We start from the raw sequence: 27,662 nt of genomic DNA on the forward strand, positions 1-27,662 counted from the left end.
CTACCCATCTGGCTAACCTAATATTCCTTTCACACTGAATTGGAAGCTTGCAATATGCTGCTATTTCTCTAAAATTAAAAAAAAAAACAAGAAACAAACAATTATGAATTTTGGAAATATTATCAGCAGCAACATAACAATATAAGATGGGCACAAGTCCAACTCCAAGCTAAAGCAGTATAGACATTTCAGTGTCCAGATGCAAGCTCACCTTTACATAAAGCTCTCAGTACTTTCTCTTTTGTTAGTGATAACTGCTTTGGTATTATGGTTAAACTACATGCTGGAAGCTGACCCCCACTATAACAATTTAATCATACTGATACAGAGCAATGTCTTGGTGGCCAGACAAGAGACATTAGATGCCACTATGCTCGCTGAGGACAAAAGGAGATTGGATTGTATCATTGGCAGAGGGTATATGGCCAATTTGCTACTTTAATCATTGATTTCTGTGTTCGCCCAGTTCTTGTTCATTGTACAATACTAGGTACTCTGAAGTCAACATTGGTCTAGATCAGGGGTGTCCAAACTTTTTTCACTAGGGGCCACATACAGAGAAATATACGAATTGCTGGGCCACCCACTATAGGTGAGGTACTGTATATTGCCTCACCTCCTGTGTATTAAGCTAGGAAAATCAATCAAATATAGGTAAATTGTGCTTCATAATTGAATATGCTTAAAGAAAAAACAGCATCACAGCTCTCCATTAACGGGTTTTCATTTATTGTATTACAAAGTGCTCTCATCACATGCAATCTAGTAAAAATCAAAAGCACTAGCTTTATCTGACACTTGATATTTTAAGTTAGCTGACAAATCTTCAATTCGCCGCACAACTGCATTTCTGGACAAGCAAATGTTGCTGAATTCCTGCATTTTCTCCGGGCACATTATTCCTGCGACTTTAGTGAGGCACTGTTTTATGAAGTCACCATCTGAGAAATCTGGGCAGTGGGTTGCGCAACCTCGTAGCTGGCTAATGTGGCATTTTCTTGTCTTTTGTTAGCATGGAAAAAAATACTTCTGTTGTGCTAGCAGACTAGCTGCCATTTGCTTAACTTTCTGTTCTCGCTCATCACCAGTGTAGGATGTGTAGGTTGGATGTTTGGTTTCGTAATGTCGACACACATTATACTCTTTCATCAATGCAATAATTTCATCGCAAATCAAATAGACACACTTGCCCTTGACTTCTGCTAATTTTCCCACCGTGTCTGAAATCTTCTACACTCACTTGCTATTGTGTGTTTCTTTGGTGCTGCCATTTTTGGTCACCTGTAGCAAAATTGTTCTTTGGTTGTGCTCGTTTATGAAAACGCTACCTTGATCAAGACAGTAGCTCCGTCTTGTGTTAAACCTAAGAAGTACAATACAGGTAAAAACAAGTTTTGTGTGTGGGCCATATTTCATTATATTTTTATAATTTGTTGTGGGCTAATTAAAAATGGACTACGGGTAGTTTGGACACCCCTGGTCTAGATGAAGAACTAAAATGTGAGCCGATGTTGAGAAACAGTGCAAACAGTGGTTACGTTCTATAAGTTTACGGGAGATCAGTCTTTAATAATGATTACTTTCTGTTAGTGCTGGACAGTAGACCGATTCATACCAAAAAACGTTTTTTATTTTTGTTATGATATGGATTTTTCTTATACCACAACACCGGTTTAAATAGCCTAAACAACGTTCAGAACGTGGCAACGCGGGAAACTGTTAAAGGGGGAACCTTTTCAATTGCTGCACCGCTAAACACGCATGCAACGGAGTACATTCATTAGTGGAGGTACTGAACGGTGAAAATAGAAGAGAACATTCTGAAACTGAAGCGGTAGCAGACGATAAAGTTGAACATGATAACGCAGAAGAACTTTTGTGGAAAAAAGGAGCCATGTCGTTTGTCTGGAGATGCAGTGCATCCAGAAAGTATTCACAGCACATCCCTTTTTCCACATTTTGTTTTGTTACAGCCTTATTCCAAAATGGACTAAATTCATTTTTTTCCTCAGAATTCTACACACAACACCCCATAATGACAACGTGAAAAAAGTTTACTTGAGGTTTTTGCAAATTTATTAAAAATAAAAAAACTGAGAAATCACATGTACATAAGTATTCATAGCCTTTGCCATGAAGCTCAAAATTGAGCTCAGGTGCATCCTGTTTCCCCTGATCATCCTTGAGATGTTTCTGCAGCTTAATTGGAGTCCACCTGTGGTAAATTCAGTTGATTGGACATGATTTGGAAAGGCACACACCTGTCTATACACAATACTTTGTCGATGCACCTTTGGCAGCAATTAGAGCCTCAAGTCTTGTTGAATATGACGTCACAAGCTAGACACACCTATCCTTGGCCAGTTTCGCCCATTCCTCTTTGCAGCACCTCTCAAGCTCCATCAGGTTGGATGGGAAGCGTCGGTGCACAGCCATTTTAAGATCTCTCCAGAGATGTTCAATCGGATTCAAGTCTGGGCTCTGACTGGGCCACTCAAGGACATTCACAGAGTTGTCCTGAAGCCACTCCTTTGATATCTTGGCTGTGTGCTTAGGGTCGTTGTCCTCTCTGGAGCAGGTTTTCATCCAGGATGTCTCTGTACATTGCTGCAGTCATCTTTCCCTTTATCCTGACTAGTCTCCCAGTTCATGCCGCAGAAAAGCATCCCCACAGCATGATGCTGCCACCACCATGCTTCACTGTAGGGATGGTGCCAGGTTTCCTCCAAACGTGACGCCTGGCATTCACACCAAAGAGTTCAATCTTTGTCTCATCAGACCAGAGAATTTTCTTTCTCATGGTCTGAGAGTCCTTCAGGTGCCTTTTGGCAAACTCCAGGCGGGCTGACATGTGCCGTTTACTAAGGAGTGGCTTCCGTCTGGCCACTCTACTATACAGGCCTAATTGGTGGATTGCTGCAGAGATGCTTGTCCTTCTGGAAGGTTCTCCTCTCTCCACAGAGGACCTCTGGAGCTCTGACAGAGTGACCATCGGGTTCTTGGTCACCTCCCTGACTAAGGCCCTTCTCCCCCGATCGCTCAGTTTAGATGGCCAGCCAGCTCTAGGAAGAGTCCTGGTGGTTTCGAACTTCTTCCACTTACGGATGATGGAGGCCACTGTGCTCATTGGGACCTTCAAAGCAGCAGAAATTTTTCTGTAACCTTCCCCAGATATGTGCCTCGAGACAATCCTGTCTTGGAGGTCTACAGACAATTCCTTTGACTTCATGCTTGGTTTGTGCTGTGACATGAACTGTCAACTGTGGGACCTTATATAGACAGGTGTGTGCCTTTCCAAATCATGTCCAGTCAATTGAATTTACCACAGGTGGACTCCAATTAAGCTGCAGAAACATCTCAAGGATGATCAGGGGAAACAGGATGCACCCGAGCTCAATTTTGAGCTTCACGGCAAAGGCTGTGAATACTTATGTACATGTGCTTTCTCAATTTTTTTATTTATAATAAATTTGCAAAAACCTCAAGTAAACTTTTTTCACGTTGTCATTATGGGGTGTTGTGTGTAGAATTCTGAGGAAAAAAATGAATTTAATCCATTTTGGAATAAGGCTGTAACATAACAAAATGTGGAAAAAGTGATGCGCTGTGAATACTTTCCGGATGCACTGTCAGATGTGGACCATTAAGTTCAAATGTGTGAATGCTGTTTCTATACTACTAGATAATACTGCAAGCCAAATTGTACTTTTTTTTTTTCAATACTGTGTAATGTACCTGGGTACTGTGTAATAGTGTGACGACATATTGAATTTATTCTCGACATTTCCACTTTAATCTCGACGCTCATGACGAGAATAAAGTCGACATGTTGACTTTATTCACGTAATTTGTCATTAAAGTAGAACATCGTAAACTAAACCCCATCATAAGTAATGCAGCACATTAAATGCTTTGTGTTAAGTGTTCCCCGAGCCATGTTAATCGCTACGTGCTTCTTAAACTGACTTCCTCTTGCACTAAGAGGAGGCGCAGGCAGCGATCAACACACAGAATATATTAATTTCATGATATTCTTGATCCCTGAACATTTAGAATGTTAAGATAAATACTTGATATAATTTTCATGATGAAATGCATTAAAGCATGTATTAACCGTGTGGGGGCACGGTGGCAGGGAGGTTGCACTGCTGCCTCGCAGCAAGGGGGTCCCAGGTGTTCCCTGCCTTGAATTTGCAGTTTTTCTGGTGGGTTTATTTGGTGTGCTTCAGTTTCCTTTCAAAGTCATGTACGATATGGGGTTTTGTTATGCTATATTGACCCTGCTAGTGTATGTTTTGCTCGTATTCACCCTGCGATGTGCTGGTGCTCCGTTCAGGATTTGCTCCTACCTCGCACACAGTGCTTGCTGGGATGGGCACAACCCTGAATGGATGGTATAATTAAACATGTATAACAAAGATTTTTTCAAAGTTCTGAACACTCTGTGGTCTAAGTTTGTAACTAGTTTTAATTTCACAAAGACGTTTATCATGTGGTAATTGGTTATGTGGAGAAAGAAAAAGGAAGGACAGGAATTGGGGGTTTGGTACGTCAGACAGACAGCACACGCATGCAATAAAGAAAGCCCGCTCAGAAGAACATCCATTGAATTCTGTGTTCGTGTCTCCGACCACCAGATCACAAATCTAACATTTACACAATATTTAAGTTAAACCTGTGCGATACCCATTCATACATCCAGTTTTCTGGAGCCTCGTCACACCTGCCATAAAGTTCTCTACACTGAACGTACACCTAGGGACCCCTTACTGCGAGTGAGCAGCACTACCGTGCATGTTTAATACCTGGTTTAATGCATTTCATCACGAAAATGATATCAAGCATTTATCTTAGTATTCTAAATTTTCCGAGAGCAGGAATATCATGAAGTGAATGAATTACTGCAGAGGAAGTCAGTTTAAGAAGTGTGTAGCGATTAACAACTGGGTCGGGGAACACTTAACACAAAGCATTTAATGTGCTACATTAACTTATGATGGGGTTTGAGAAAATCTAGTAAATTAAACATTGATTTTAGGATGAAGTTTAATTTACGACATTCTGCTTTAATGACATAATAAACTACAGGTATGAGATTAAAGTGGAAATGTCGAGAATAAAGTCAACATGTCAACTTTATTCTTGACATAGTTTTTTTTTTTTCTTCACTATGTTCGTATTTTTTTTTCTTCACTGTGGCCCTAATATGCTTCCGTAGGGCTATACTACAAATAGCATTATAAATGGAAGTTGCAGTTTTATTATTTATGTACAGGTGCTGGTCATAAAATTAGAATCTCATGACAAAGTTGATTTATTTCAGCAATTCCATTCAAAAAGTGAAACTTGTATATTAGATTCATTCATTACACACAGACTGATGAATTTCAAATGTTTATTTCTTTTAATGTTGATGATTATAACTGACAACTAGACAGACAGACAGACAGACAGACAGACAGACAGACAGACAGACAGACAGACAGACAGACAGACAGACAGACAGACAGACAGACAGACAGACAGACAGACAGATAGATAGATAGATAGATAGATAGATAGATAGATAGATAGATAGATAGATAGATAGATAGATAGATAGATAGATAGATAGATAGACTAATGAAAGTCCCAAATTCAGTATCTTGGAAAATTAGAATATCAATTAAGACCAATGCAAAAAAAGGATTTTTAGAAATGTTGGCCAACTGAAAGGTATGAACATGAAAAGTATGAGCATGTACAGCACTCAATATTTAGTTGGGGCTCCTTTGGCCTGGATTACTGCAGCAATGCGGCGTGGCATGGAGTCGATCAGTCTGTGGCACTGCTCAGGTGTTATGAGAGCCCATGTTGCTCTGATAGTGGCCTTCAGCTCTTCTGAATTGTTGGGTCTGTAGTTAAGGTCAGGTGAGTTTGCTGGCCAATCAAGAACAGGGATACCATAGTCCTTAAACCAGGTACTGGTAGCTTTGGCACTGTGTGCAGGTGTCAGGTCCTGTTAGAAAATGAAATCTGCATCTCCATAAAGTTCGTCAGCAGCAGGAAGCATGAAGTGCTCTAAAACTTCCTGGTAGACGGCTGTGTTGACCTTGGACCTCAGAAAACACAATGGACCAACACCAGCAGATGACATGGCACCCCAAACCATCACTGACTGTGGAAACTTTACACTGGACCTCACGCAACGTGGATTCTGTGCCTCTCCTCTCTTCCTCCAGACTCTGGGACTTTGATTTCCAAAGGAAATGCAAAATTTACTTTCATCAGGGAACATAACTTTGGACCACTCAGCAGCAGTCCAGTCCTTTTTGTGTTTAGCCCAGGCAAGACGCTTCTGACGCTGTCTCTTGTTCAAGAGTGGCCTGACACAAGGAATGCGACAGCTGAAACCCATGTCTTGCATACGTCTGTGCATGGTGGTTCTTAAAGCATTGACTCCAGCTGCAGCCCACTCTTTGTGAATCTCCCCCACATTTTTGAATGGGTTTTGTTTCACAATCCTCTCCAGGGTGCGGTTATCACTATTGCTTGTACACTTTTTTCTACCACATCTTGTCCTTCCCTTCGCCTCTCTATTAATGTGTTTGGACACAGAGCTCTGTGAACAGCCAGCCTCTTTAGCAATGACCTTTTGTGTCTTGCCCTCCTTGTGCAAGGTGTCAATGGTCGTCTTTTGGACAACTGTCAAGTCAGCAGTCTTCCCCATGATTGTGTAGCCTACAGAACTAGACTGAGAGACCATTTAAAGGCTTTTGCAGGTGTTTTGAGTTAATTAGCTGATTAGAGTGTGGCACCAGGTGTCTTCAATATTGAACCTTTTCACAATATTCTAATTTTCCAAGATACTGAATTTGGGACTTTCATTAGTTGTCAGTTATAATCATCAACATTAAAAGAAATAAACATTTGAAATACATCAGTCTGTGTGTAATGAAAGAATCTAATATACAAGTTTCACTTTTTGAATGGAATTACTGAAATAAATCAGCTTTGTCATGATATTCTAATTTTATGACCAGCACCTGTATATAGCTTAGCTTGAAGCAAGGTCCATATTAATGCAGTTTGCCTTAATGATGGTTCAGTTTGTAAAGATGTCATCACCAATCACCTCTGCAAGGGAACCACCTCTTTCAACCTTCGCAAGTATATCCAGTTTTTAATACCTGGAAAAGTTTTGGGATTAAAATGCTCAGAGATCTTTATATAGACAACATATTTACATCTTTTGAACAATTACGTTCAAAATTTAACCTCCCAGCTACACATTTCTTTTACTATCTTCAAATTAGAAATTTTGTTAAACAGAAATTGCCCGATTTCCCCCACCTTGCACCCTCCACAATGCTGGAAAAAATACTGCTCAATTCCGAGGAAACAAACACTGTTTCCGCAATATATAAAATCTTATTAGAGTCCCTACCTTTCAAAGATCCAAGAGGACATTGGGAAGAAGATCTCTTAATCAATATATCAGAAAAGGAGTGGAAGGTAGCAAAGCAGAGAATTCACTCGAGTTCTATATGCGCAAAGCATAGAATTATTCAACTAAAAATTATATATCGAGCTCATCTGTCTCGCTTAAAACTGTCCAAAATGTTTCCAGGCCAGGATCCAACCTGCGAGCGCTGCAACCAAGCTCCTGCCTCACTGGGTCACATGTTCTGGGCCTGCACCAAACTAACATCATTTTGGACAAAAATTTTTAAGTGCCTCTCAGACAGCCTTAGTATCACAATCCCTCCTAACCCACTAACAGCTGTGTTTGGTGTCCTTCCAGATGGACTTGAATTGGAGAAGGACAAACAAACGGTGATTGCATTCACTACACTCTTGGCACGCAGACTTATTTTGTTAAATTGGAAGAATCCTAATTCTCCTTTTATAAGTCAGTGGGAAACTGATGTTTTATATTATTTGAAATTGGAAAAAATCAAATTTTCAGTTAGAGGATCTGTACAAAATTTTTTCAAAACTTGGCAGGATTTAATCAATATTATTTTAATATAGATATTTACTTCTCCCCTTCTTTTGTCTAATGTTGCCTTATTAAAAAGCTTAAAGCAATTTTCCTTTAGCTAAGCTCTCCTTCTCAGGGGTGGGGTTTGATTTGTCTTCAAATTTGTTGGGTTATAAATTGATCTGTTTGTATGGAATGATTACAATGAAAATTAATAAAATAAAAATATTAAAAAAAAAAAAATAAAAAAAAAGATGTCATCACCAAGCACCTGGGCTTTAAGTCTTGAAGTAATAGTATTATCACTGGAAGCTGCAATATTATTTATTTTGTTATTATTTATTAGTTTAAATATTATGCAGTTTAATGATGGTAAAGCTGTTTAAAAAGTCACTTTAATGTGTCAGTGGACAGAAATTGTTAAGATTAACAGAAAGTGTAGTTGGTTTACAAAAATATTTACTATTTATTCCTTTTCTAAGACAATAGACAAAAGACAATTTTCAGTGCAATACAAGTTTTGACAAGCACCTCTGGATATTTTACTAAGTCTAAATTCCTCTTTGGATGGTTGAAAATATGTTGTCAGAATTTTAGTTTAAGTTGTTTGCAAAATTTGTTCAATAAAAAAGATTCTATATTTTGATCGCAACTGTCATGCAATGTGATTCCTTCTCTTCATTAGTGCCACCCCCTTCAAAACTATCACTTTACGGGGCCATGCAAACCTGTATTAATACTTGTGTGCACATTAAAATGTTTTTTTGTACAATGTACAATGCTCATGACAGTGGAATAGGTTATTCTTAGCCAGTCTACCGTAGTAAGTGCAGTGGAAAATGTATAATTTTGAAAGATACCGTGATATAGAATTTTGGTCATACCGCCCAGCATTATTTTCTGTCCTCATTTCTGTTTATGCCATAAGTAAAAGGAATTAATATAACATTCTCACACCCACTCTATTCAGTTCAGGGTCAAGCGTTGTGGAGGCGTGGAGCCTATACTGGTAGCATGCAAGACAGAAATCAACCAACAGTAGGGCACTAGTTCATTGCAGGAACATAATAAAAATTTCTTGTGATTACTTATTTTTAACTAATTACCCTTGGGATTAAGTATAATTGTCAATTTTCCCCTTCATCATCCAGAGATTTTGCTGTATCATGGGCAAGCCACATTCATACTGAGTCACATATATTGTTTAGCGCGTACTACTGAAAATACAATCCTTAAGTCTTTGGCAGTTCCTCATTTACTAAAATCATGCAGTGTGTATTAGTAATCCTCCACATAAAAAGAAATCTCCTGAACTATTTGATTACTGATAAACATAGCCTGTGGCAGTTAAGCACATAGTATTCAAGCTTCTTTTTTGCTATCTTCAGAACAGCTAGAGATTGGTTTGATGAAATGTCTAATCACTTGTACACAGTAAACGACTTCAGATTGTGAACCTCCAAGAGAAATTACTGGATAAACTGAAATTGTTAAGCACAAAGCTATCCCTTTCTCATAAAAGCAGGTGCCCTTTCTTCATTCCCTGCTCTTTTCTCATCTCAAGAGGGAAGCGAAGAATAGATTATTTTGCTACCAGACACAATTGCCTCTTGGGACTGAAAAGTTTCAGAAGCACTTTTTCTTGTGAAAGGCTAATCCTCCTCCCACTTAAACCTCACAGCGCTATCAACTCCATCTGCCAATTAAATCACAATGCCCGAGGCTCTGGCAGAGCCTTCTGCACGTACAAATGTTTGGTAATAGAATTCACATTGCTTCAGCTGAGTGCGAGACTTAAACGGGCACTTCAGCCTTAAGGTATGTACATGTGCTACATTAGGGAGGCAGCAAATTAACAGAGACTTTCTAAAGGCAAAAGAAAAAGGGATAAAAACAAGAGAGAAAAAAATCTAATACTCATCTTCATCTGATTAACCTCCAGCCGTAACCAAAAATCATAAAAAAGAGAAAAAAGTGGCAAAGAGGATTCCTTTCAAGAAAGTCTGTTTTGTACGTATGTATTTGTGTATGTGAAGGATAAAGTGAACACTGATAAATAATATATTAAAAAAAAATAACAAAAAACACCAGCATGTACAGAATGACTGCTCAATTCTTATGAAGACTTTTCATAATATGTTCACTGAGCATTTTATTAAAGCACAGAACCCAATACTAAAAGGAGAATAACTTGAGAAAGTCTTGGCAAGTGCTGCTGATGTTGCTCATAAATAAATTTTCAAACCCGCTTAACACATTGACAACTGCACTGTTTATTACCAAGAGGCTGCAGTACAGGTCTATGGATAAGGGATAAATAAAGAACTCGATCAAAACTCATTAAAAATGTAAAGAAATGTATTAGAAAGCAATCATTTTATTATAAATAGTAACTCTGTGAGAAATGTAAAGAAACTGTTAATTACTTTATTTTCACCAACAACATGACTAAAAGTCTCTATTTTAATGAAAGTCCTAGAAGCATGGCACTTCACAGACTGCAGGCTATGAAGCACATGTGCCTTAAATATAATGCAGTTTCATTGCGCAGTCCATACTTGTGCACGTAACACATTTGGTAGTTGGTGACTGTTTGTAGTCAGTGGGCGGAACAATGTCAATGTACTTCAGTCTGGCAATTGTGACAAGTCAGATGCCTTGTGATGGAGAAATGTTCTCGGGGCAGATATCTGCATCAGCTCCAGACCCTAAAGATTTCACATCATATAACTGACTGTCATTATCTCAATCACTGTCAATATCATCAAAATATTAAATTTGGCAACAAATCTAGTTGTTTCAAAACATCAGCATCTTTGTACTTTTTTCATGACACCATAACTGTTAATTTTATTTTTGTGTTGCGTCTTGACATCCTCAATGACATACAACTTAACTTGTCATTCAGAGTGTTTATCCAGGTTAGGGTAGTAGGATCTCAAACTTGTATTGGGAAGTGTAAGGCAGGCACCAACTCTGGATGAGGCACCATCCAATAATGATCCAAACATGTGCACATAGTTATAATCACAGTAATTTTAGGCCAATTTACAGTTCTCAAATAACCAGGCATACATAACTTTACAATGTGGAAGAAAAACTGCAAAATGCAAATATGTAGAACAAAAAAAAAAATGCAGGCAGCATTAAAGCACAAACTGGATATGAAATACATTTTAGAGCTAACGATAGCAATATTATAATGACATTTCAGAGTGAATGCAGACGAGGGCATACTTGCCTTGGTTAAGTTGTGTGGGTTCCTCAATCTGAATTCCGTTAACTGAACACTGAGCCATGTTCAATGGAATTAGGGTCACAGTGCCATTGAGGTTTTCAAACACACAGTGCTCACTCTCCAAATCAAGGCCATGAAGAACTACCTCAAAAGAATTATAGCAATAAATATCAACAAATATATAAAAAATTAAGTTCAGAACCCTTCCAAAATGAATGTTATTTACATTATCTCAGAAAGACACATATTTTTCTTTCTAAATGTGTAGCAACAAAGAAACCTGGATAGTCTATCCTATGCCGGTAAACATTCCAGAGTTGAAGGGGTTGGGAGGCACACTCCATAAAATGCTAAAAGTCTGGTAGATGTAATAGGAAAACTTGGGAAAAAAACAAAACAAAACAAACAAACACAAAAGCAATATGAAAGGCATGCTCACCTATATCCTGCTCAGTTGCAGCATCATCTCGGCCAACATACGTCCTTCCCTCCTAAAACAATTTTAGTGAAGGAAAAAAAATATACATATATTTTATGATATGTAATAGGATATACATTGGTGTGCAAAAGTATCCAATCCCCTTGAAAATCCTCATAATTTTTTGCATGTGTGTACAAATATTTATCCATTCAGTATTTTTATTGCAAACTATTATGCCATAACAATACCTTTCCAAAATCAAAATAAACCATTTTCTGTAGGTCTTTAACACTAGAATCCCTGAAGCCTACGAAAAAACTCCAGCCCACCTTAAATTCCTTTGCAACTCTCCATCAGCGTCTTTCGTTTTGTAAATGTAGCGATCAGCACAAGCAGCAAACAGCTTGCTATCCGATCTTCCCCCCTTGACGGAGCTAACTCGGGCAAAAAGTTCTCCCAGCTCAAGCGAAGACTCCTTATCTGCGTGTGAAGTGCTTGGAGTTGTATAGGGTAAATAACACAGTATGTCGTTATTTGGAATACATGCATTTTACATGTGTTCCGTATCTACAAAGATCTGGGTAAGTGTAGGATGAAAAGAAATGCAAGGCAAGAAATGCTGAACGCACACCTAAAACAAACTTTTTCCATGTTATACTAATGATGATGTGAAGTGTATAATGCATGAAGGCTTTAGTCCAAATATCAAATAAACACATGCACTTTTATTCAAAAAATATAACCTAGTTAAAAAAAAGAAAAAAATTATTCAATTTGCATATTGTCAATGAGTTACAAACCCAAGCTCAAATGTCAATCGACGGAAAGCTAATATGTATTCTTGGATTATGCAGAGGTAAGAACTGCTGCTTTATAACCAAAAGGTTGTCGGTTTGAGTCTCAGCGCTCTGCGTTTTGAGTAGTAAGCTGCTATTATTATTATTATTTATTTATTATTATTATTATTATTATAAAATAAAAATAACATACAATTGATTTGTGTAAATTTTGACTACTTGTAAAAGTTAACCCTATTTTTATTATTGTTTTATTCTCTCAGTGACATTCACGTGGTACAATGAACTTCCCTCTCCCACTCTGAGTTGATGCCGTTTATCTCCATTCTTTTCACAACAGCAGCGATGACCACAGTTGGTGCTTTGATTGATGCCTGCTCAGAACTATTTGTGGTACCAGCAATCAAAGTTGTGATGTCCCGTGACCGCTATCAGACTGGACAAAGGTAGGACCGTAACAACAGACAGCTTCTTCACAGCATTTTTGCTGGCTATTAGACTGCTGCACTGGAGCACAACACTGCTTGGCACCATAAAGTAAAATGGGACTTCCACCTGTAGCTATAGTCATTTTAATACGCCAGCAATTTGCCACACTAGTGTTTAGATCTGGCAGTGTCATGCGGACGGTGTATGCGCCCAAAAAGAGGAAGTCTGTCTGAATTTAAGGTGGGTCAGGATTACAAGTTTTTTCGTAGGCTTCAAGGATTCTAGTGTTAACTGAAGACGACCAACTCTGGATAGGTATTCATGCCTTATACATTCACACTTTGTCAAGAACCCTTTTGCTGCAATAACAGCCTTAATTCTTTTAGGCTAAGTATGTATCAGTTTTGCGTATTGTTCAGGACTTCCCCATTCTTCTTGGCAGAATTGATAGAGATCCTTTAGGACAGCAGTTTTAAAATAGTGTCACAGATTCTCAATAGTAGATAAGATCAGGTCTTTGACTTGGCCATTTCAAAACATCCACCGTTCTGTTTTTGAGCCATTCTAGTGTTGCTTTCGCCTTATGTTTAGGATCATTGTCATATTGAAAGATAAATCTTCTCCCAAGCCGTAGGTTAATAAAAGACTGGAACAAGCTCTCCTACAATATTGTGCAGTATTTGTGTCATCCATTGTCCCTTCTTGTCTGAAAAGATTCCCACTCCCAGCACATGAAAAGCTTCCCCATAGCATGATGTTGCCACCACCATATTTCACTATGAGTATAGTGTTTCTTGAGGCATGGACCGTGTTAGTTTTACATCGTACCACTTTGAAGTCTAAGTTCCATTTTGGTCTCATCTGACCATAAAACAATCTCCCACATCTTAACTGAGTCTTTCTAATGCGTGTACCATGAGTTTACTTTTTTCAAATTTGCATGCCTTATATTAGGCTATTACAGTGTTCTTGAATAAAATACAATAATTATGAAGACTTTATTTAAATACACTTTATTGAGTTATACCCAGCAACAAACACATATAACCATATATGCTAATATCCTCCCAGACAAAAAAAAAATTAAATAGATGCAGGTATACATATTAATTACTGCTGTATTTCCAAACGTGTGACACAAATGGTGACCGTGGAACCAACATGTAGGTGCATTAACCTATTACGCTGCAAGGCTCGCGAAGTACAACGTTTTCCTAAAAGCGAAAACTGAACTTCACCACATGCTTGTGTCAGTGGGTGTGCAGCTTAAGCAGAAGCAGGCAGATACAGACAGTGGCTATTAGATTTTATGTTATTTTTCCCCCGAATTCAAATAAATGGCAAAATATTCGTATGAAATAAATATTTGTAAAAATCCACTATTTGTGCTTATCCGAATTCCATATTCAGCTACACCCCAACATTATAGTGTAAGGCAAAACTTTTAATCTGGACCTAAAACAGATCCAGAATGTCACATAAAATGGAACTAGCTCATGTTCAAGTTCTTCACTTGCAAATACGTAAAGTTAAGTTCATCGTTCTTAGAAAAATGTGCTTGTTCAATGAAGAAACTCTTTTGAACTAGTTCATGCACAACACACACACATACAGTATATATACTGTATATGAATTATGCAAATGATGCTTACAGTAAGTGTGAGGTGATAACACATTTGAGTCACTCAAATGCAGCTGATGCTTGTGATACTGTTCATGATAAAGGTGTCATGTGAGAAATGCATTTCCTGCATTGTAATCTTCTTGGGTTTAAAATGAAAAACAATGAACTTAACTGGAATCTGGTTTTAACATTTATTTTATCTATTTATTCACTTGCAATATATACCCACCATAGCAAATCTCAATAATTCACTCATCTATTCATTCATTTTCTTAATCCACCTTTTCTATTGCAAGGTTTACAGCCTAAAGCAGAAAACAGCCATGGGTAAGGTGCCAGTCCATGGCATCACACACACACAAGTACATACTCAAGCTCATTCAATTTTGAGTTTTCGATTATTCTAACATGCGATCTGAAGGAAACAGAGTGTCTAATTTAACACAAGAAATGTTGCAAAATTCATATAGATAGTAACTGTGTCAGGAATGTGTATGCATAAATTCATATATAGCTTATTTAAAGTCAGTTTAGGGCAAAAGATTCAGAACAAATATGAAATGAACAAAAAGTACAAAAAAGACAGTTCTTTCTTACCTTTAAATGGTACAGAATGATGCCTGTACTTAGCAAATCATCATCAATGCCAATTAAATGGGGCAATTCTGAGTCCAGAACTACTCCAATTCCTTCTTTTCTTAGAGCAAGTGTTTCCTCCTGTGTAAATGGAAAAAGAAAGTTTTTTTTAATAAAGAAACCATAAGTACTTTTTGTTGTACGCTGCGAAAGAATTAATATTCATTTTAGGAAATATAATTTGCAGTTGCATACATATACAAGTGATGTGCACTTTGCATGCACAGAAGGCTAAGCTTGACTGTAAGGGATCTTTTAAACTAAAGCATTGTGTTTAGATAAGATTTTGCATTTTTTTTTTTTTTTTAACAGTTGTAGTGAACTGCTTAATAAGTTGTGGCTCTCAAGTCATTAATAGGCAGCATCCTGAAAATTCCCAGATTACACATGGGTGTCGATAACCACATTAGTGATATGTAAAAGAAAAATCATTTTGTAATTTCACAAAAAACATACATATATTGCATGCTGCTGCAATGTAACGCAAGTGCGTGATCTGGTCATTTAGCAACAGCTAGTCAGGAAGGGGTTACCACGCACAGCAGTAATCAACTCAATAGAACTGGACATGTGTTATATTCATATAGAGGTAATCCTGCACATGCTGTTTGGTAAATTTAAGCTGCACAGTTTAGGGTCACTCGGAGCCACTGATTATCACAGCAGCACTGGGTGTAAGGCAAGAAGCACATATGGTGCATGGTTCACCAATTATTTTCTGGGCTCAATCATACAGCCAAGTAGAGTAGAGTATTGCATGTAATCTGGTAACAGAAACAGTAATAAAGTATATTTTTAGTTTTAATCAGGTTATTTGCTAAAGAATTTCTGAAACAGTGAGATACATATATGAGAGCTCAGATTAGGGTTGGACGTTATCCACATCATGATGGGCTAAACATATATTTTTTTAATTGAGACATATCAACAACACATTTTAAGTGTTCAGTGTTAAAACAGGTAGTAATACTCAGTTAAACATGCTTAATAATATCAATCAATCTAGAAATGCATGGGCACATGCAAATCCCATATGGTGCTGTGAGGAAGAGCTTGGTGCCATAATTCTGCCTATCTGTTAAAACATCTGTTCTAAATTTTAACCTAATTAAAACTAAATGGATACCAATAACCTTTATTGAATCCTTCTCACTTGATTGCCAGCCACAAACCTTAATCTGTCCCTCAACAGCTGTCACTAGAAGACCAATGCATGTGCCTGCATGACTACATTGGCATTTGTTTTTATAGTTTCAGTGAGCTGCTTCATCCAGGAAAAGGCACAGACTTCCTGTAAACACACTCTAAAACACTCTTATTTTTTTCCCAGTGTTTTATGAGAGTTAAACCATTAATTTTAATGAAACAAGCATTTCACCAAAAAAAGCTCAAAAACTGCTTCATGCAAGAGTTTTCTAAACTACTTGCTGCTAAAATGCTTAGGTGTGAATGGTGTCATTGAAAATAATGGAAAATAACTTTTCAAAAAGTTTAGGATTCAAGTCTTGCACTAAAATGTTAAACAAATGCTTAGGTGTGAATGGGTCCTTAATGGTTTAGCACAGGTGCACAATATATACTGTAGCACACATGCAAAACTGAACAATGTGTCAAATGTACAGAGACAGCTCAAAATGCCTTATAGAGAACTGGCACTACTTTTCTCGTTGAGGCCCCATAAAGCACAAATTCAAATAATTACATAAAAATCTAAATTTGCCTATTCTACTTAAACTGTCTGTTAAACTGCTTCCCAAAAATTAGGAAGCTTAGCTCAGCCATCTGGACCCCTGTGCTCAGCCCCCATTTATCCCTGTGCACAGTACTTTGTGCTCTCAGACCCAGCACTTTCAAATCTCTTTCTTCCATGGCTCTACACCTAAGCCTCTGTATTCTTTTCAGTCTTGATCTGTTCACCAACAGCTGCCATGCTTTAACAGTCAAGTCATCCACTGGGTAACCTGCCCAAACCACTTTATTCTACTTTTAAGAACTTTCTCCATAATACTTATGACCTCTGTCATTTTGTGGACTTAAAGAGAGTTCCCAGCACTCACTTAAGCATATGCAATTCTGCTCTGATAAGCAGTTCCTCCTCCTTCCTGATGATCAGAGCACAGTCTTCGACAACTTCATCCATCCATCCATTATCCAACCCGCTATATTCCTAACTACAGGGTCACGGGGGTCTGCTGGAGCCAATCCCAGCCAACACAGGGCACAAAGCAGGAACCAATCCCGGGCAGGGTGCCATCCATTATCCAACCCGCTATTTCCTAACTACAGGGTCATGGGAGTCTGCTGGAGCCAATCCCAGCCAACACAGGGCTCAAGGCAGGAAACAAACCCTGGGCAGGGCACCAGCCCACCACAGGGCACACACACTAGGGACAATTGTTGGATTGCCAATGCACCTAAACAGACATGTCTTTGGACTGTGGGAGGAAACCGGAGCACCTGGAGGAAACCCACACAGACACGGGGAGAACATGCAAACTCCACGCAGGGAGGACCTAGGAAGTGAACCCAGGTCTCCTTACTGCGAGGCTGCAGCGCTACCACTGCGCCACCGTGCCGCCCTCTACAACTTTATTTTCCTGCCAATCTTTAATCATTTATAATTCCAACCACTTAATTCCATTGTATCCATCCTGCTCTAAGTCTCTCCTTTTTTGCCTTGAACATTAAACCCAAATATATGAAGAGGTTTACTTGTTTTAGCGTTATATTTCTTCTGTCTACAGCTATAACTCTCTTATCTCCTCTTTTACTGCACAGCATAACTTTTGTCTTTCCAGTTGTTTACTCTTAAACCTTTATATTCTGTTGACTTATTGCCAATTCTATACTCTTCTCTGTAGTTCGTCTTCCATATCTGCAATATGGTTAAATCATTAGCTCTTCATTTCCATTACTGTGTCAATGATCAATACAAAAAGGTATGGACTGACTGCTGATCCCTAATGACTAGGGGTGTGACGAGACGCTTTTCCCACGAGACGAGACGAGACACGAGACTGGGTTCACGAGAACGAGACGAGACGAGACTTTTAGACATTTTTTTTAAAGAAATCCTCAATGTTTAAATATATAGCAAAAATAGCCTTTTATTTAACTGAAAAACACAAAATGCAAAAAATGCATGTCCATTTTGAAATCAACTTTATGAAATAAAACTTCTATTTTGATGAATGATATGCAGTAATAACATGTAAACACTGCAAAATATTTTGCCACAAACTGACAGGCAATTAATTGCACAATAAAATTAAATAGTATAAATAAAAATAAATAATAAACAACACAAATATCCCTTTACGTGCAATTAACCATAATTAGTGTAACTATCAAAGTAGTGCTGTCTTAAAATTCAGAGTGCAAAACAATGAACAAAATTTTCTTAAGCATGGAAAAAGAGCTAAGACCTAGGTAATGAGGTAATGACCTATACAGAACAGCCTAAGATATGGTCATGTTCTTTTTTAAGAATATAAGCATGTCTACATTTTTTCACAAGAAATTCGCAGGTATCCAGTGTGTCAATGTTTCGGGCATTTTGTCTTATTTCTGGGCTGGTGAGCGGTGCTGCTATAGCAGTCTGCTGCTCCAGGTAACGAACCAGCATATCCAATGATGAATTCCATCGCATGGTGACGTCCATTATTAATTTGTGCGGTGGCAGTTGTAGCAGCTTCTGCTTAGACGTCAGTATCGCGGCAGCTGTCGAACTCCAGTGAAAAAAAGCAGTTACACGTCTCACCCGCCGGAGCACACGAGCGACACGCGCAAAACCGAGGCCAGCCTGTGTAGCGAGATTTATTGTGTGTGTGAAGCATTTGATGTGCGCCTCAAATCCTGCCTCGCGCACAGCCACATCCATATTACGCGCATTGTCTGTTACAATAGCGATGCAATGGTTTGGCTTTTTAAGACCCCACTGTGTGACAGCTTCTTGTAAAACTTCAGCGACGTTTGCCCCTGTGTGTGATTCAAAAAGTGGGCGCGTCTGCAGTACAAAATGTACCATTTCCCAATTACTGTTGATAATGTGGGCTGTAATTGTGATATAGCTCTGTGTACACCTAGAAGTCCAACCGTCTGTAGTTATGGCGATGGTTTCTGCCTCTTTCAGAGCCTGTACAACGTTTACCTTGCACTCCCTGTAGAGGGTCGGGACCACCGTGCGAGTAAAATGTGCGCGTGACGGGATGGCATACTTTGGTTCCAGTGTGTGGATGAGTCGCTGAAATCCCAGATTTTCCACCACAGAAAATGGTCTCATATCGGCTGCAATGAAAACACCGATGTCTCTTGTTATTGCCGTGGCTCTTGCATTGGATGGTGGAAGTTTAGCTGCAAAGGCATTTGTTATGGTTGTTTGCCCTTTCATGCGAACTGAATTGCTTTCCGTTTTCTTCACAGGCGCAGCTTTTAGTAACGAGCTGTGGTTGTTTTCTAAATGCTTTTGCATAGTGCTTGTGTTAGCAGAGGTGTACGGTATTAACACTTTCTTACAGTGTTTGCAAATTGTCTTTGTCTTGTCTGTCATTTTTTCGCCGTTTCTTATTTCCATAAGGAATCCAAAATGTTTCCACACCAACGATTTAAATGTCGCGGGCGCATCTTCTATCCTTACTTCTCCCTCACACTCCATCATGCCAATAGCGCAAGGATATCGTCGCGTTCTCGCGAGACCAGACGCATCTCACAAGACAAATCTGATCTCGCGAGATCTCGTCACACTACTACTAATGACAAATCTACATTTATTTCAAAACTCTCCATTTCTCAAGTTTCCATTTGCATCACTGCATTTACTCTGACATAACATTTTTGTACTGTTCTAATAATCTTTTCTGGCACCCTCTTTTTTTTTAATCAGTAGACCATCTGGGTACTTTATAATACACTTTTGTTTCTAAATCTATGAATGCACAGTATGTCTTCCTGTTCCCTTCAATTACTTTCCCTGATATATATCTCAAAATGAAAATTGCTCTTCTTTTCTGACTCCAATCAGGAGTTTGTCAGTGCATGTAATCTCTTTAAGGCATTGATCAACTATCCTTTCCAATATGTTTAAGCAAGTCTTCCATTGTTTTAATCCCTCCATAATTCCCACTAATTGCACAAAGCACTAACTGTGTATTGAAGTTCTACCATCCACACTCAATCACTGGTTTCACAAAACAAAAACATAAAAAACAGAAACCTGCAAAAGGCTACAATCATTTATCCTAAAATGCCAATGATGTGGAATTTTTCCTTTCATCACCATTCTGAATTTGGACAGACAACATTAAAGAGTAGCTTTCTTGTCAAAACACAGATATATAGCAACTGGTAAGCTTGAATGACATAGCTCAGGTCAGGCATCAGACATTTAACTGGAATGCAAGAGGGCAGTAGACAATGTCAATTTAGGAAACCTGAAGCAGGCACAGTGCATAACTGAGCAACCTTCTGCAAAAAACTGGTGAGTTTGAATTGTACACCGTAATATGTGAGAATATAGTTAGATTAGATCAGATAAAGTTTATTAATACCATGAGTAAATTAGTTAACCTAAATTAAAAATTCAAAGAAAAGTGGCGAAGGTTTGTATTTTTTTTCAGTATTTTAAACTTTTTTTTTTCTCAAAAATACACATTTACAGAAGTTTTATACCAATTAATCTTACTTGCATTAGGAACCAATGCCAATGTGCTTATTTATCACGGAAAACTGACTCATGATCAAGGGATTGTTACATGATTCTTGTGAAATCTTTTGGTCCTAAAAATGAATGGATCTATTAAAGGAAATGTTGGTCATTCATTTACTGAAAAAGGAGAAAAGTTGTTTAACCTTACATCATGTATGGATCAGCTGGGCTACTGAAGATCTCCCATGGTAGCAGTATGTAGATTCATATAGAATGATAGAAGAATCCAAAGTAATTTTAAAAATATGTTTACCTCCTTCCATTTGCAAATGAGTTTTAAAATATTTTGAGTTTTTCCAACTAGACATTAATCAAAGTGGCTCAAAGTTTTATTCCAACAAGCCAAACTGCCACTGTAAACCTTTAAGGACAATGAAAACGTGGAAAGCTGTTACTTTCTCACAGCCCTTTATACCCAAGCAGGGGGAGTTGTTTTAACAGAAAAATAAACCAAATTGCAGACTAAGCAGTTGACAAAGAAGGAAAAAATAAATAAAATACAGCACAGAAGAGAGAAAGCTCAGCATGTCTCATATCACTCTGCACCGTAGCCACTCTCTTCAAGTCTCACTCAAAATTCAAAAACACCATGTTACACAAACCAGGAAGATATCGATATTGTCACTTATTAGTTAAATGTTTAAAAAAATATTTACAGTATATATAATACTAAAACCAGCATGGAAGACCATCCCCTCGTCAGACAATCAAGTTTTGTCCCTGTCTGCAACTAGTGTGAGAAGGACTCTCACCAGGGTCAACCCACACAAAGCTGCTGGACCAGATAACATACCTGGACGTGTGCTCAGAGCTTGTGTTGACCAGCTGACTGATGTCCTAGTGGACATCTTTAACATCTCCCTGAGCCAAGCTGTTGTGCCACAATGTTTTAAAAACACCACCATCAGACCTGTCCCAAAGACAGCTACAGCCTCAGAACTCAATGACTACCGCCCAGTGGCACTCACTCCAATCATTATAAAGTGCTTTGAGCGATTAGTTTTGAGTCACATAAAGAATCAGCTGCCCCCCAAACTGGACCCTCTACAGTTTGCATATCAATCAAATCGATCAACTGACGATGCAATTTCAATGGTATTCCACCTGATCCTGTCACATCTGGATCACCGCAATGCACATGTAAGAATGCTGTTCATTGATTTCAGCTCAGCATTCAATACTATCATTCCCAGGAAGCTGATCAGTAAGCTGGATCTGCTCGGACTCAACACCTCCACCTGCAACTGGATTCTGGACTTTCTCACTGAAAGACCTCAAACAGTACAGATTGGGAATAAAAGATCTAACACCATCACACTGAGCACAGGTGCCGCCCAGGGTTGTGTGTTGAGCCCGCTACTCTTCACGCTGTTGACCCATGATTGCACCTCCAACTCTGACACAAACCACATGATCAAGTTCGCCGATGACACTACAGTAGTGGGACTCATTGAGAATGACGATGATGTGGCGTACAGAGAAGAGGTGGAACGGTTGGCACTTTGGTGTAAAGACAATAATCTGTCTCTGATAGATAGATAGATAGATAGATAGATAGATAGATAGATAGATAGATAGATAGATAGATAGATAGATAGATAGATAGATAGATAGATAGATAGATAGATAGATAGATAGATAGATAGATAGATAGATAGATAGATAGATAGATAGATAGATAGATAGATAGATAGATAGATACTTTATTAATCCCAATGGGAAATTCACAATGTTGAAAATTAATGTTGAAAAGACAAAAGAGTTGATTGTTGACTTCAGGAAGACAAAGGCTGTCCATCTCCCACTCAACATTGATGGCGTCACAGTAGAGAGAGTGAAGAGCACCAAGTTCCTAGGTGTTCATATCACAGAGGACCTGTCCTGGACCAAAAACACCTACTATCTTACAAAAAGAGCCCAGCAGCGTCTTTACTTCCTGCGACGACTGAAGAAGGTGCACCTCCCTAAACCCATACTTACCACCTTCTACAGAAGCACCATAGAGAGCGTCCTGACCAGCTGTATTACAGTCTGGTATGGAAACTGCCATGCCTCCGACCGCAAAGCCCTTCAGAGGATTGTGCGGACTGCTGAGTGCATCATTGGCAGCTCTCTACCCAGTCTGCAGGAGATCTACACCTCACGCTGCCTTCATAAAGCCACTAGCATCATGGCTGACTCCCACCACCCCTCCCACCAACTGTTTACTCCTCTTCCATCTGGAAGACGACTCTGCAGCATCAGGAGCAGGTCTGCGAGATTGTGCAATAGTTTCTTTCCCCAAGCAGTCCGGCTCCTGAACACCATGCTGCCCTCCTCCACACTGGACTCTTTACTCCACACTCTCTCTGGATTACAAAATACTACTTAATACTGTATATGTTTTTTAGTTTTATATATATATATATATAATTTGCAGTTGGAGATCCACAAAGGGAGAAAAAACGAATCACGTATCACCCCTGTCAGGGGTCTTCATCAGAGGATAATGCTTAGACTTACAAGAATCAAAGGCAATATATATCAACACATTCAGTATGGGGGGGGGTGGGGGATTGGGGGAATGGGGGGGGTGGCGGTGACTAAGTCAGTATGATCAAGGGGGGGGGGGGGTGTATCGTTTAATTAAAGTGCATATGTCCTTCTTAAGTTGGCATATGCTGGGTTTATGTCCAAGTGTCTGTTGATGGCGTTTTTATCTGATAGCCAAGACTCGGCCAACTCTCTGGCGCTTTTTGTTATATATATATATATATATATATATATATATATATATATATATATATATATATATATCTTGTGTACTGCACCTTTTGACTCTGGAGGACGATATTTCGTCCCACTGTGTACTGTAAGTATATTGTTAGGATGACAATAAAGCTCTACTACTACTACTACTACTACTACTACTATATTATAGTAAATATATAATAGCATAAAAATTATAGGGATCGGCTCTAGTCCAGTGCACGGCTCCTAAAAAAAGTCTAGATTTTTATTATGCATTTGGCCAAGATCTTTACCCACGGTGCAATGAAAGCTCTGAACTAATTGCAACATTTCATATTTTCTTTTAATAATTGGGGCACTTTCAGGTTAAGACACTTGCTCAGAGTAAGGGATTGAACAGACTGCTTTGTGGTGTACTGTTTAGTGCCTTAATCACTATACTACATTGTCTGTGTCTACAGACTTACTGATAGAGAAATGGATATTTGGATTTACTTGTTCCCTTGGTATTTTGTGTTTGATTTTGTGCAATCATTTATTTAATTAATCATATCCTATTTATTAATTTACAGCTCTCAGTTTGTGAATTAAATGTGCCTTATTAAAAATGAACAGGGAAGTTTCTAATCCACATCCTACAATAACATATTGTATTTAAGTATTTCATGTAGGCACATTAACATAATGGTATAACTACTTTGTTTGTTATCTGTGTCATTTTAGTTTAAAACACTTATTAATTTGATGTTAATTCTGTATAAATATTAAAGGAAAGAGGATTCCCAATGAGACTGTCGTTCAAAAAACACAAAGAGACGTTACTGGAAAAATATGTCCACCCATCATCAGATCAATTGCATGAAACACAGCAAGTGTGAATATGGAGAAACAGGATGTAAACACATTTTTTTTTTCTGTGAAAGATCAATGGCAGATATTATAAAGCAGTCTCCTCTTATAAAATAATACGCTTTTTGTATTTCATTCAGTCATAGTATTTGGCTTCAGACTTTCAAAAAATTGCAAGGCCACAGCAGGAAACAATGCGAATGATGTTTCAACTTTAATCATAAATTTATACATATAGAGTAATGCTGTCTTGCAACAATGACATTTAGATTAGTGTCTGCTGCAAAACGATACTGCAAATGCCAAACAATATATCAAGACTAATACAAATCATTAAAAAAAACAGTCATTATGCATTATCTTGCAGTGCTTTTGTTCTTTTATTTTAAATCAGCTCCTTAATATGTATTCTGATCACTACACCAAGCCCTACAGTCAAATATTTTTAATTAACACCCTATTGCATTCAGTTTGTTTCATAGGGATAAATAAATCTGCAGCAGAAGATAGGGAATTAAAGCAGTCTATTACCAATAAAATGTATCACAGTTAATGGCAGCATTATTAACATGGGTTTAATTGACACCCCTGTCAATATATTGTGGTAAAAATGAGTGAGGTTTGATTGGTATAGAAATTGTACTAGTGTTCCTTCATAAGAAATTGCACACAAAATGAATTATGACTTGTGTAGTCTAAGCAGGTTGGGTGGCTTTCTTACAGCATTCCAATGGCAGCATGCACATTACATTTACTGCCAACTAAAATAAAATGCTGGAACAATAATTTTGGATCACTTTGATCAATTCCTATTCTGATTATTAGTAAAAAAGTAATCTACATTAGACTGACTAGGACATAGAATTCAATTACCATCAGTTGTAAGTTGAGATGGTGATTATGCACTACAAAATGGTTTGTCTCTTATGCTGATGAGTGTGGCCTCTAGTGTATTTGGCTATGACCAGCTAACCTGAGAATAAGCAGGCTTGCAGAACTGTTTTTCCAGATGTATTATGTATTATGTATGTATTATGGAAAGAGCCTTCTTTGTCATTATATTATCTTGGTTTAATTATAATTTAGTTGTTACTTGTTGAAAATGGTTTACATCCACAAATACTGATGCTTCCAAGAATCAAAGCATGAAGCACAAAAATAAGTAGCGAACACTAAATGAGCCCAAGTGTATAAATGAATGAACTTTTTAATTTAACTAGCACTGGCTCATCTTTTAGCAGCAACAAGAAGTGAGCAATGTCTACTCTTAGCAAGGAGTCTTTCACGTCTACTTTGAGACCATTATGCTCTTCTTTCTCATAAAACTGATTCATTTTAAACAGACTTGTTGCTTGTATTGTGTAAATTTCCAGAAGCATTCTCGCAGCATATGATTTAAGGTAAGATCTCAATTTTGATAAGGCCAAAAACTTTTAAACTTTTTAATTTAATTTTTGGTATATTTTGGTAGACCATTACCATGCTGTAGAACCATTACTTGGATAAATTTGAAGTCATGAACACACAGTGTAAAATTTTTCTCAAAAATATTTTCTTATGACTCTGAAGCCACATTTTCTCTTAATCAGGACAAGTCATCAAATCCATGAGCTGAAATACAGCCCTAAACTATGGTTACATTGCTTCTAGTTATTTTGTTGAAAACCAGTTCCAGGTTTTTCCCATATGTGATGTTACTTTGTTGATGACAAATATTAATTTAGGCTTATTTGCAAAAGGAATTATTGTCTAAATATCTGCAAGTTCACACTAATGGCCTTTCCCCATTATCTTATGGCTATTTCCCCAATGAATGCTCTAGCATTCACCTTGCGTTGTATGCCGAGGTATGATCATAAGCAACAGATGCAAAAGAGGTTTATAGATTTTTGAAAAATAGGTTGTTACTCTGTACCATAATTTTCTAGACTATAATGTACTCTGCTAGATGAATATTGTGATTGGCAATTACATCACTCTCTCTTGAGGCTGTCCACCATCTCATGAGATTATGACATGTATTAAACACTAAACTCTATGGATAAGGCTAAAGTGCTTGGACATTCTACCTTTTTATGGCTGGGTGGGTGACTCAAACATTTTCATGGTGGTTTGCTTTTTGACTGATTGACTTATTACTCAATTATTTTATCACTTTTTTATATTTAGCTCTTTGACTAAATTAGTTTTTGTACTTCCCTTATTTTGTATGAGGTCACGAGGCAACTGATATTTTCATTTTTTTTTTAATTGCATTAATCAATTCCTCAACATAATACTCAGAATGTGTGGATGCAAGCCATTTATTTTGAAAAGCCTAGTTTTGATTAAACAAAAATTTCACAGCAAAATGTGAAACTTAAATATAAAACTGAACAACTAGCAGAATCAAAACTATTGAGAGACACTTTATATGATCTTGAGACACTGTATCCATCTTACTCACAGCAGGAATATTAGTGCTGCGGTTTCTATTTTTTATTGTTTTTTGCTCTCTGACTTTGAGCCTTTCTTAGTTAAGACTGGACAGTGCAACTCAGTAATAAACTATCAAATAACCAGTACTACTTGCTATATTAAAGGTTGCCACAATAATGTGAAAAAAATGAAAGCAAATATTGTACTGGGAATGCTTCAAGAACAAAACATTACTTTTATCAATATGTGGCTAAGGAGGATCTATGGATCTTCACCCACCACTGATATTGCGAACAGTCAGCCCTGGCTGATGGCACTAAATTAATAATAATAATACAACACCAGCCAGGGCGTTGAGGGGGTTCGGTTTGGTGGACTCAGGATTGGGTCACTGCTTTTTGCAGATGATGTTGTCCTGTTTGCTTCATCAGGCCGTGATCTTCAGCTCTCTCTGGATCGGTTCGCAGCCGAGTGTGAAGCGGCTGGGATGGGAATCAGCACCTCCAAATCCGAGACCATGGTCCTCAGCCAGAAAAGGGTGGAGTGCCCTCTCAGGGTTGGTAGCAAGATCCTGCCCCAAGTGGAGGAGTTCAAGTATCTCGGGGTCTTGTTCACGAGTGAGGGAAGAATGGTGCGTGAGATCGACAGGCGGATCGGTGCAGCATCCGCAGTAATGCGGGCTCTGCATCGGTCTGTCGTGGTGAAAAAGGAGCTGAGCCGCAAGGCGAAGCTCTCAATTTACCGGTCGATCTATGTTCCTACCCTCACCTATGGTCATGAGCTATGGGTAGTGACCGAAAGAACGAGATCGCGAATACAAGCGGCTGAAATGAGTTTCCTCTGCAGGGTGTCT

At 38.2% G+C, this 27,662-nt stretch overlaps 1 protein-coding gene across 1 annotated transcript in view; it reads right to left on the reverse strand.

The window, feature by feature from the left end:
• LOC114666294 (kinesin-like protein KIF16B) overlaps positions 1-27,662 on the reverse strand; it is a 248,908-nt gene that overhangs the window by 93,166 nt on the left and 128,080 nt on the right. The window contains exons 13-15 of the mRNA XM_028821120.2: positions 15,070-15,189; positions 11,641-11,692; positions 11,205-11,342 (exon numbers count right to left, since the gene is read on the reverse strand). Of these exons, the coding sequence (XP_028676953.1) occupies positions 11,205-11,342; positions 11,641-11,692; positions 15,070-15,189 (310 nt within the window). The remainder of the gene's footprint in view (positions 1-11,204; positions 11,343-11,640; positions 11,693-15,069; positions 15,190-27,662) is intronic.

The sequence above is a fragment of the Erpetoichthys calabaricus genome, chromosome 15 (assembly GCF_900747795.2).
Source record: "Erpetoichthys calabaricus chromosome 15, fErpCal1.3, whole genome shotgun sequence".
Classification (NCBI taxonomy): domain Eukaryota; kingdom Metazoa; phylum Chordata; class Cladistia; order Polypteriformes; family Polypteridae; genus Erpetoichthys; species Erpetoichthys calabaricus.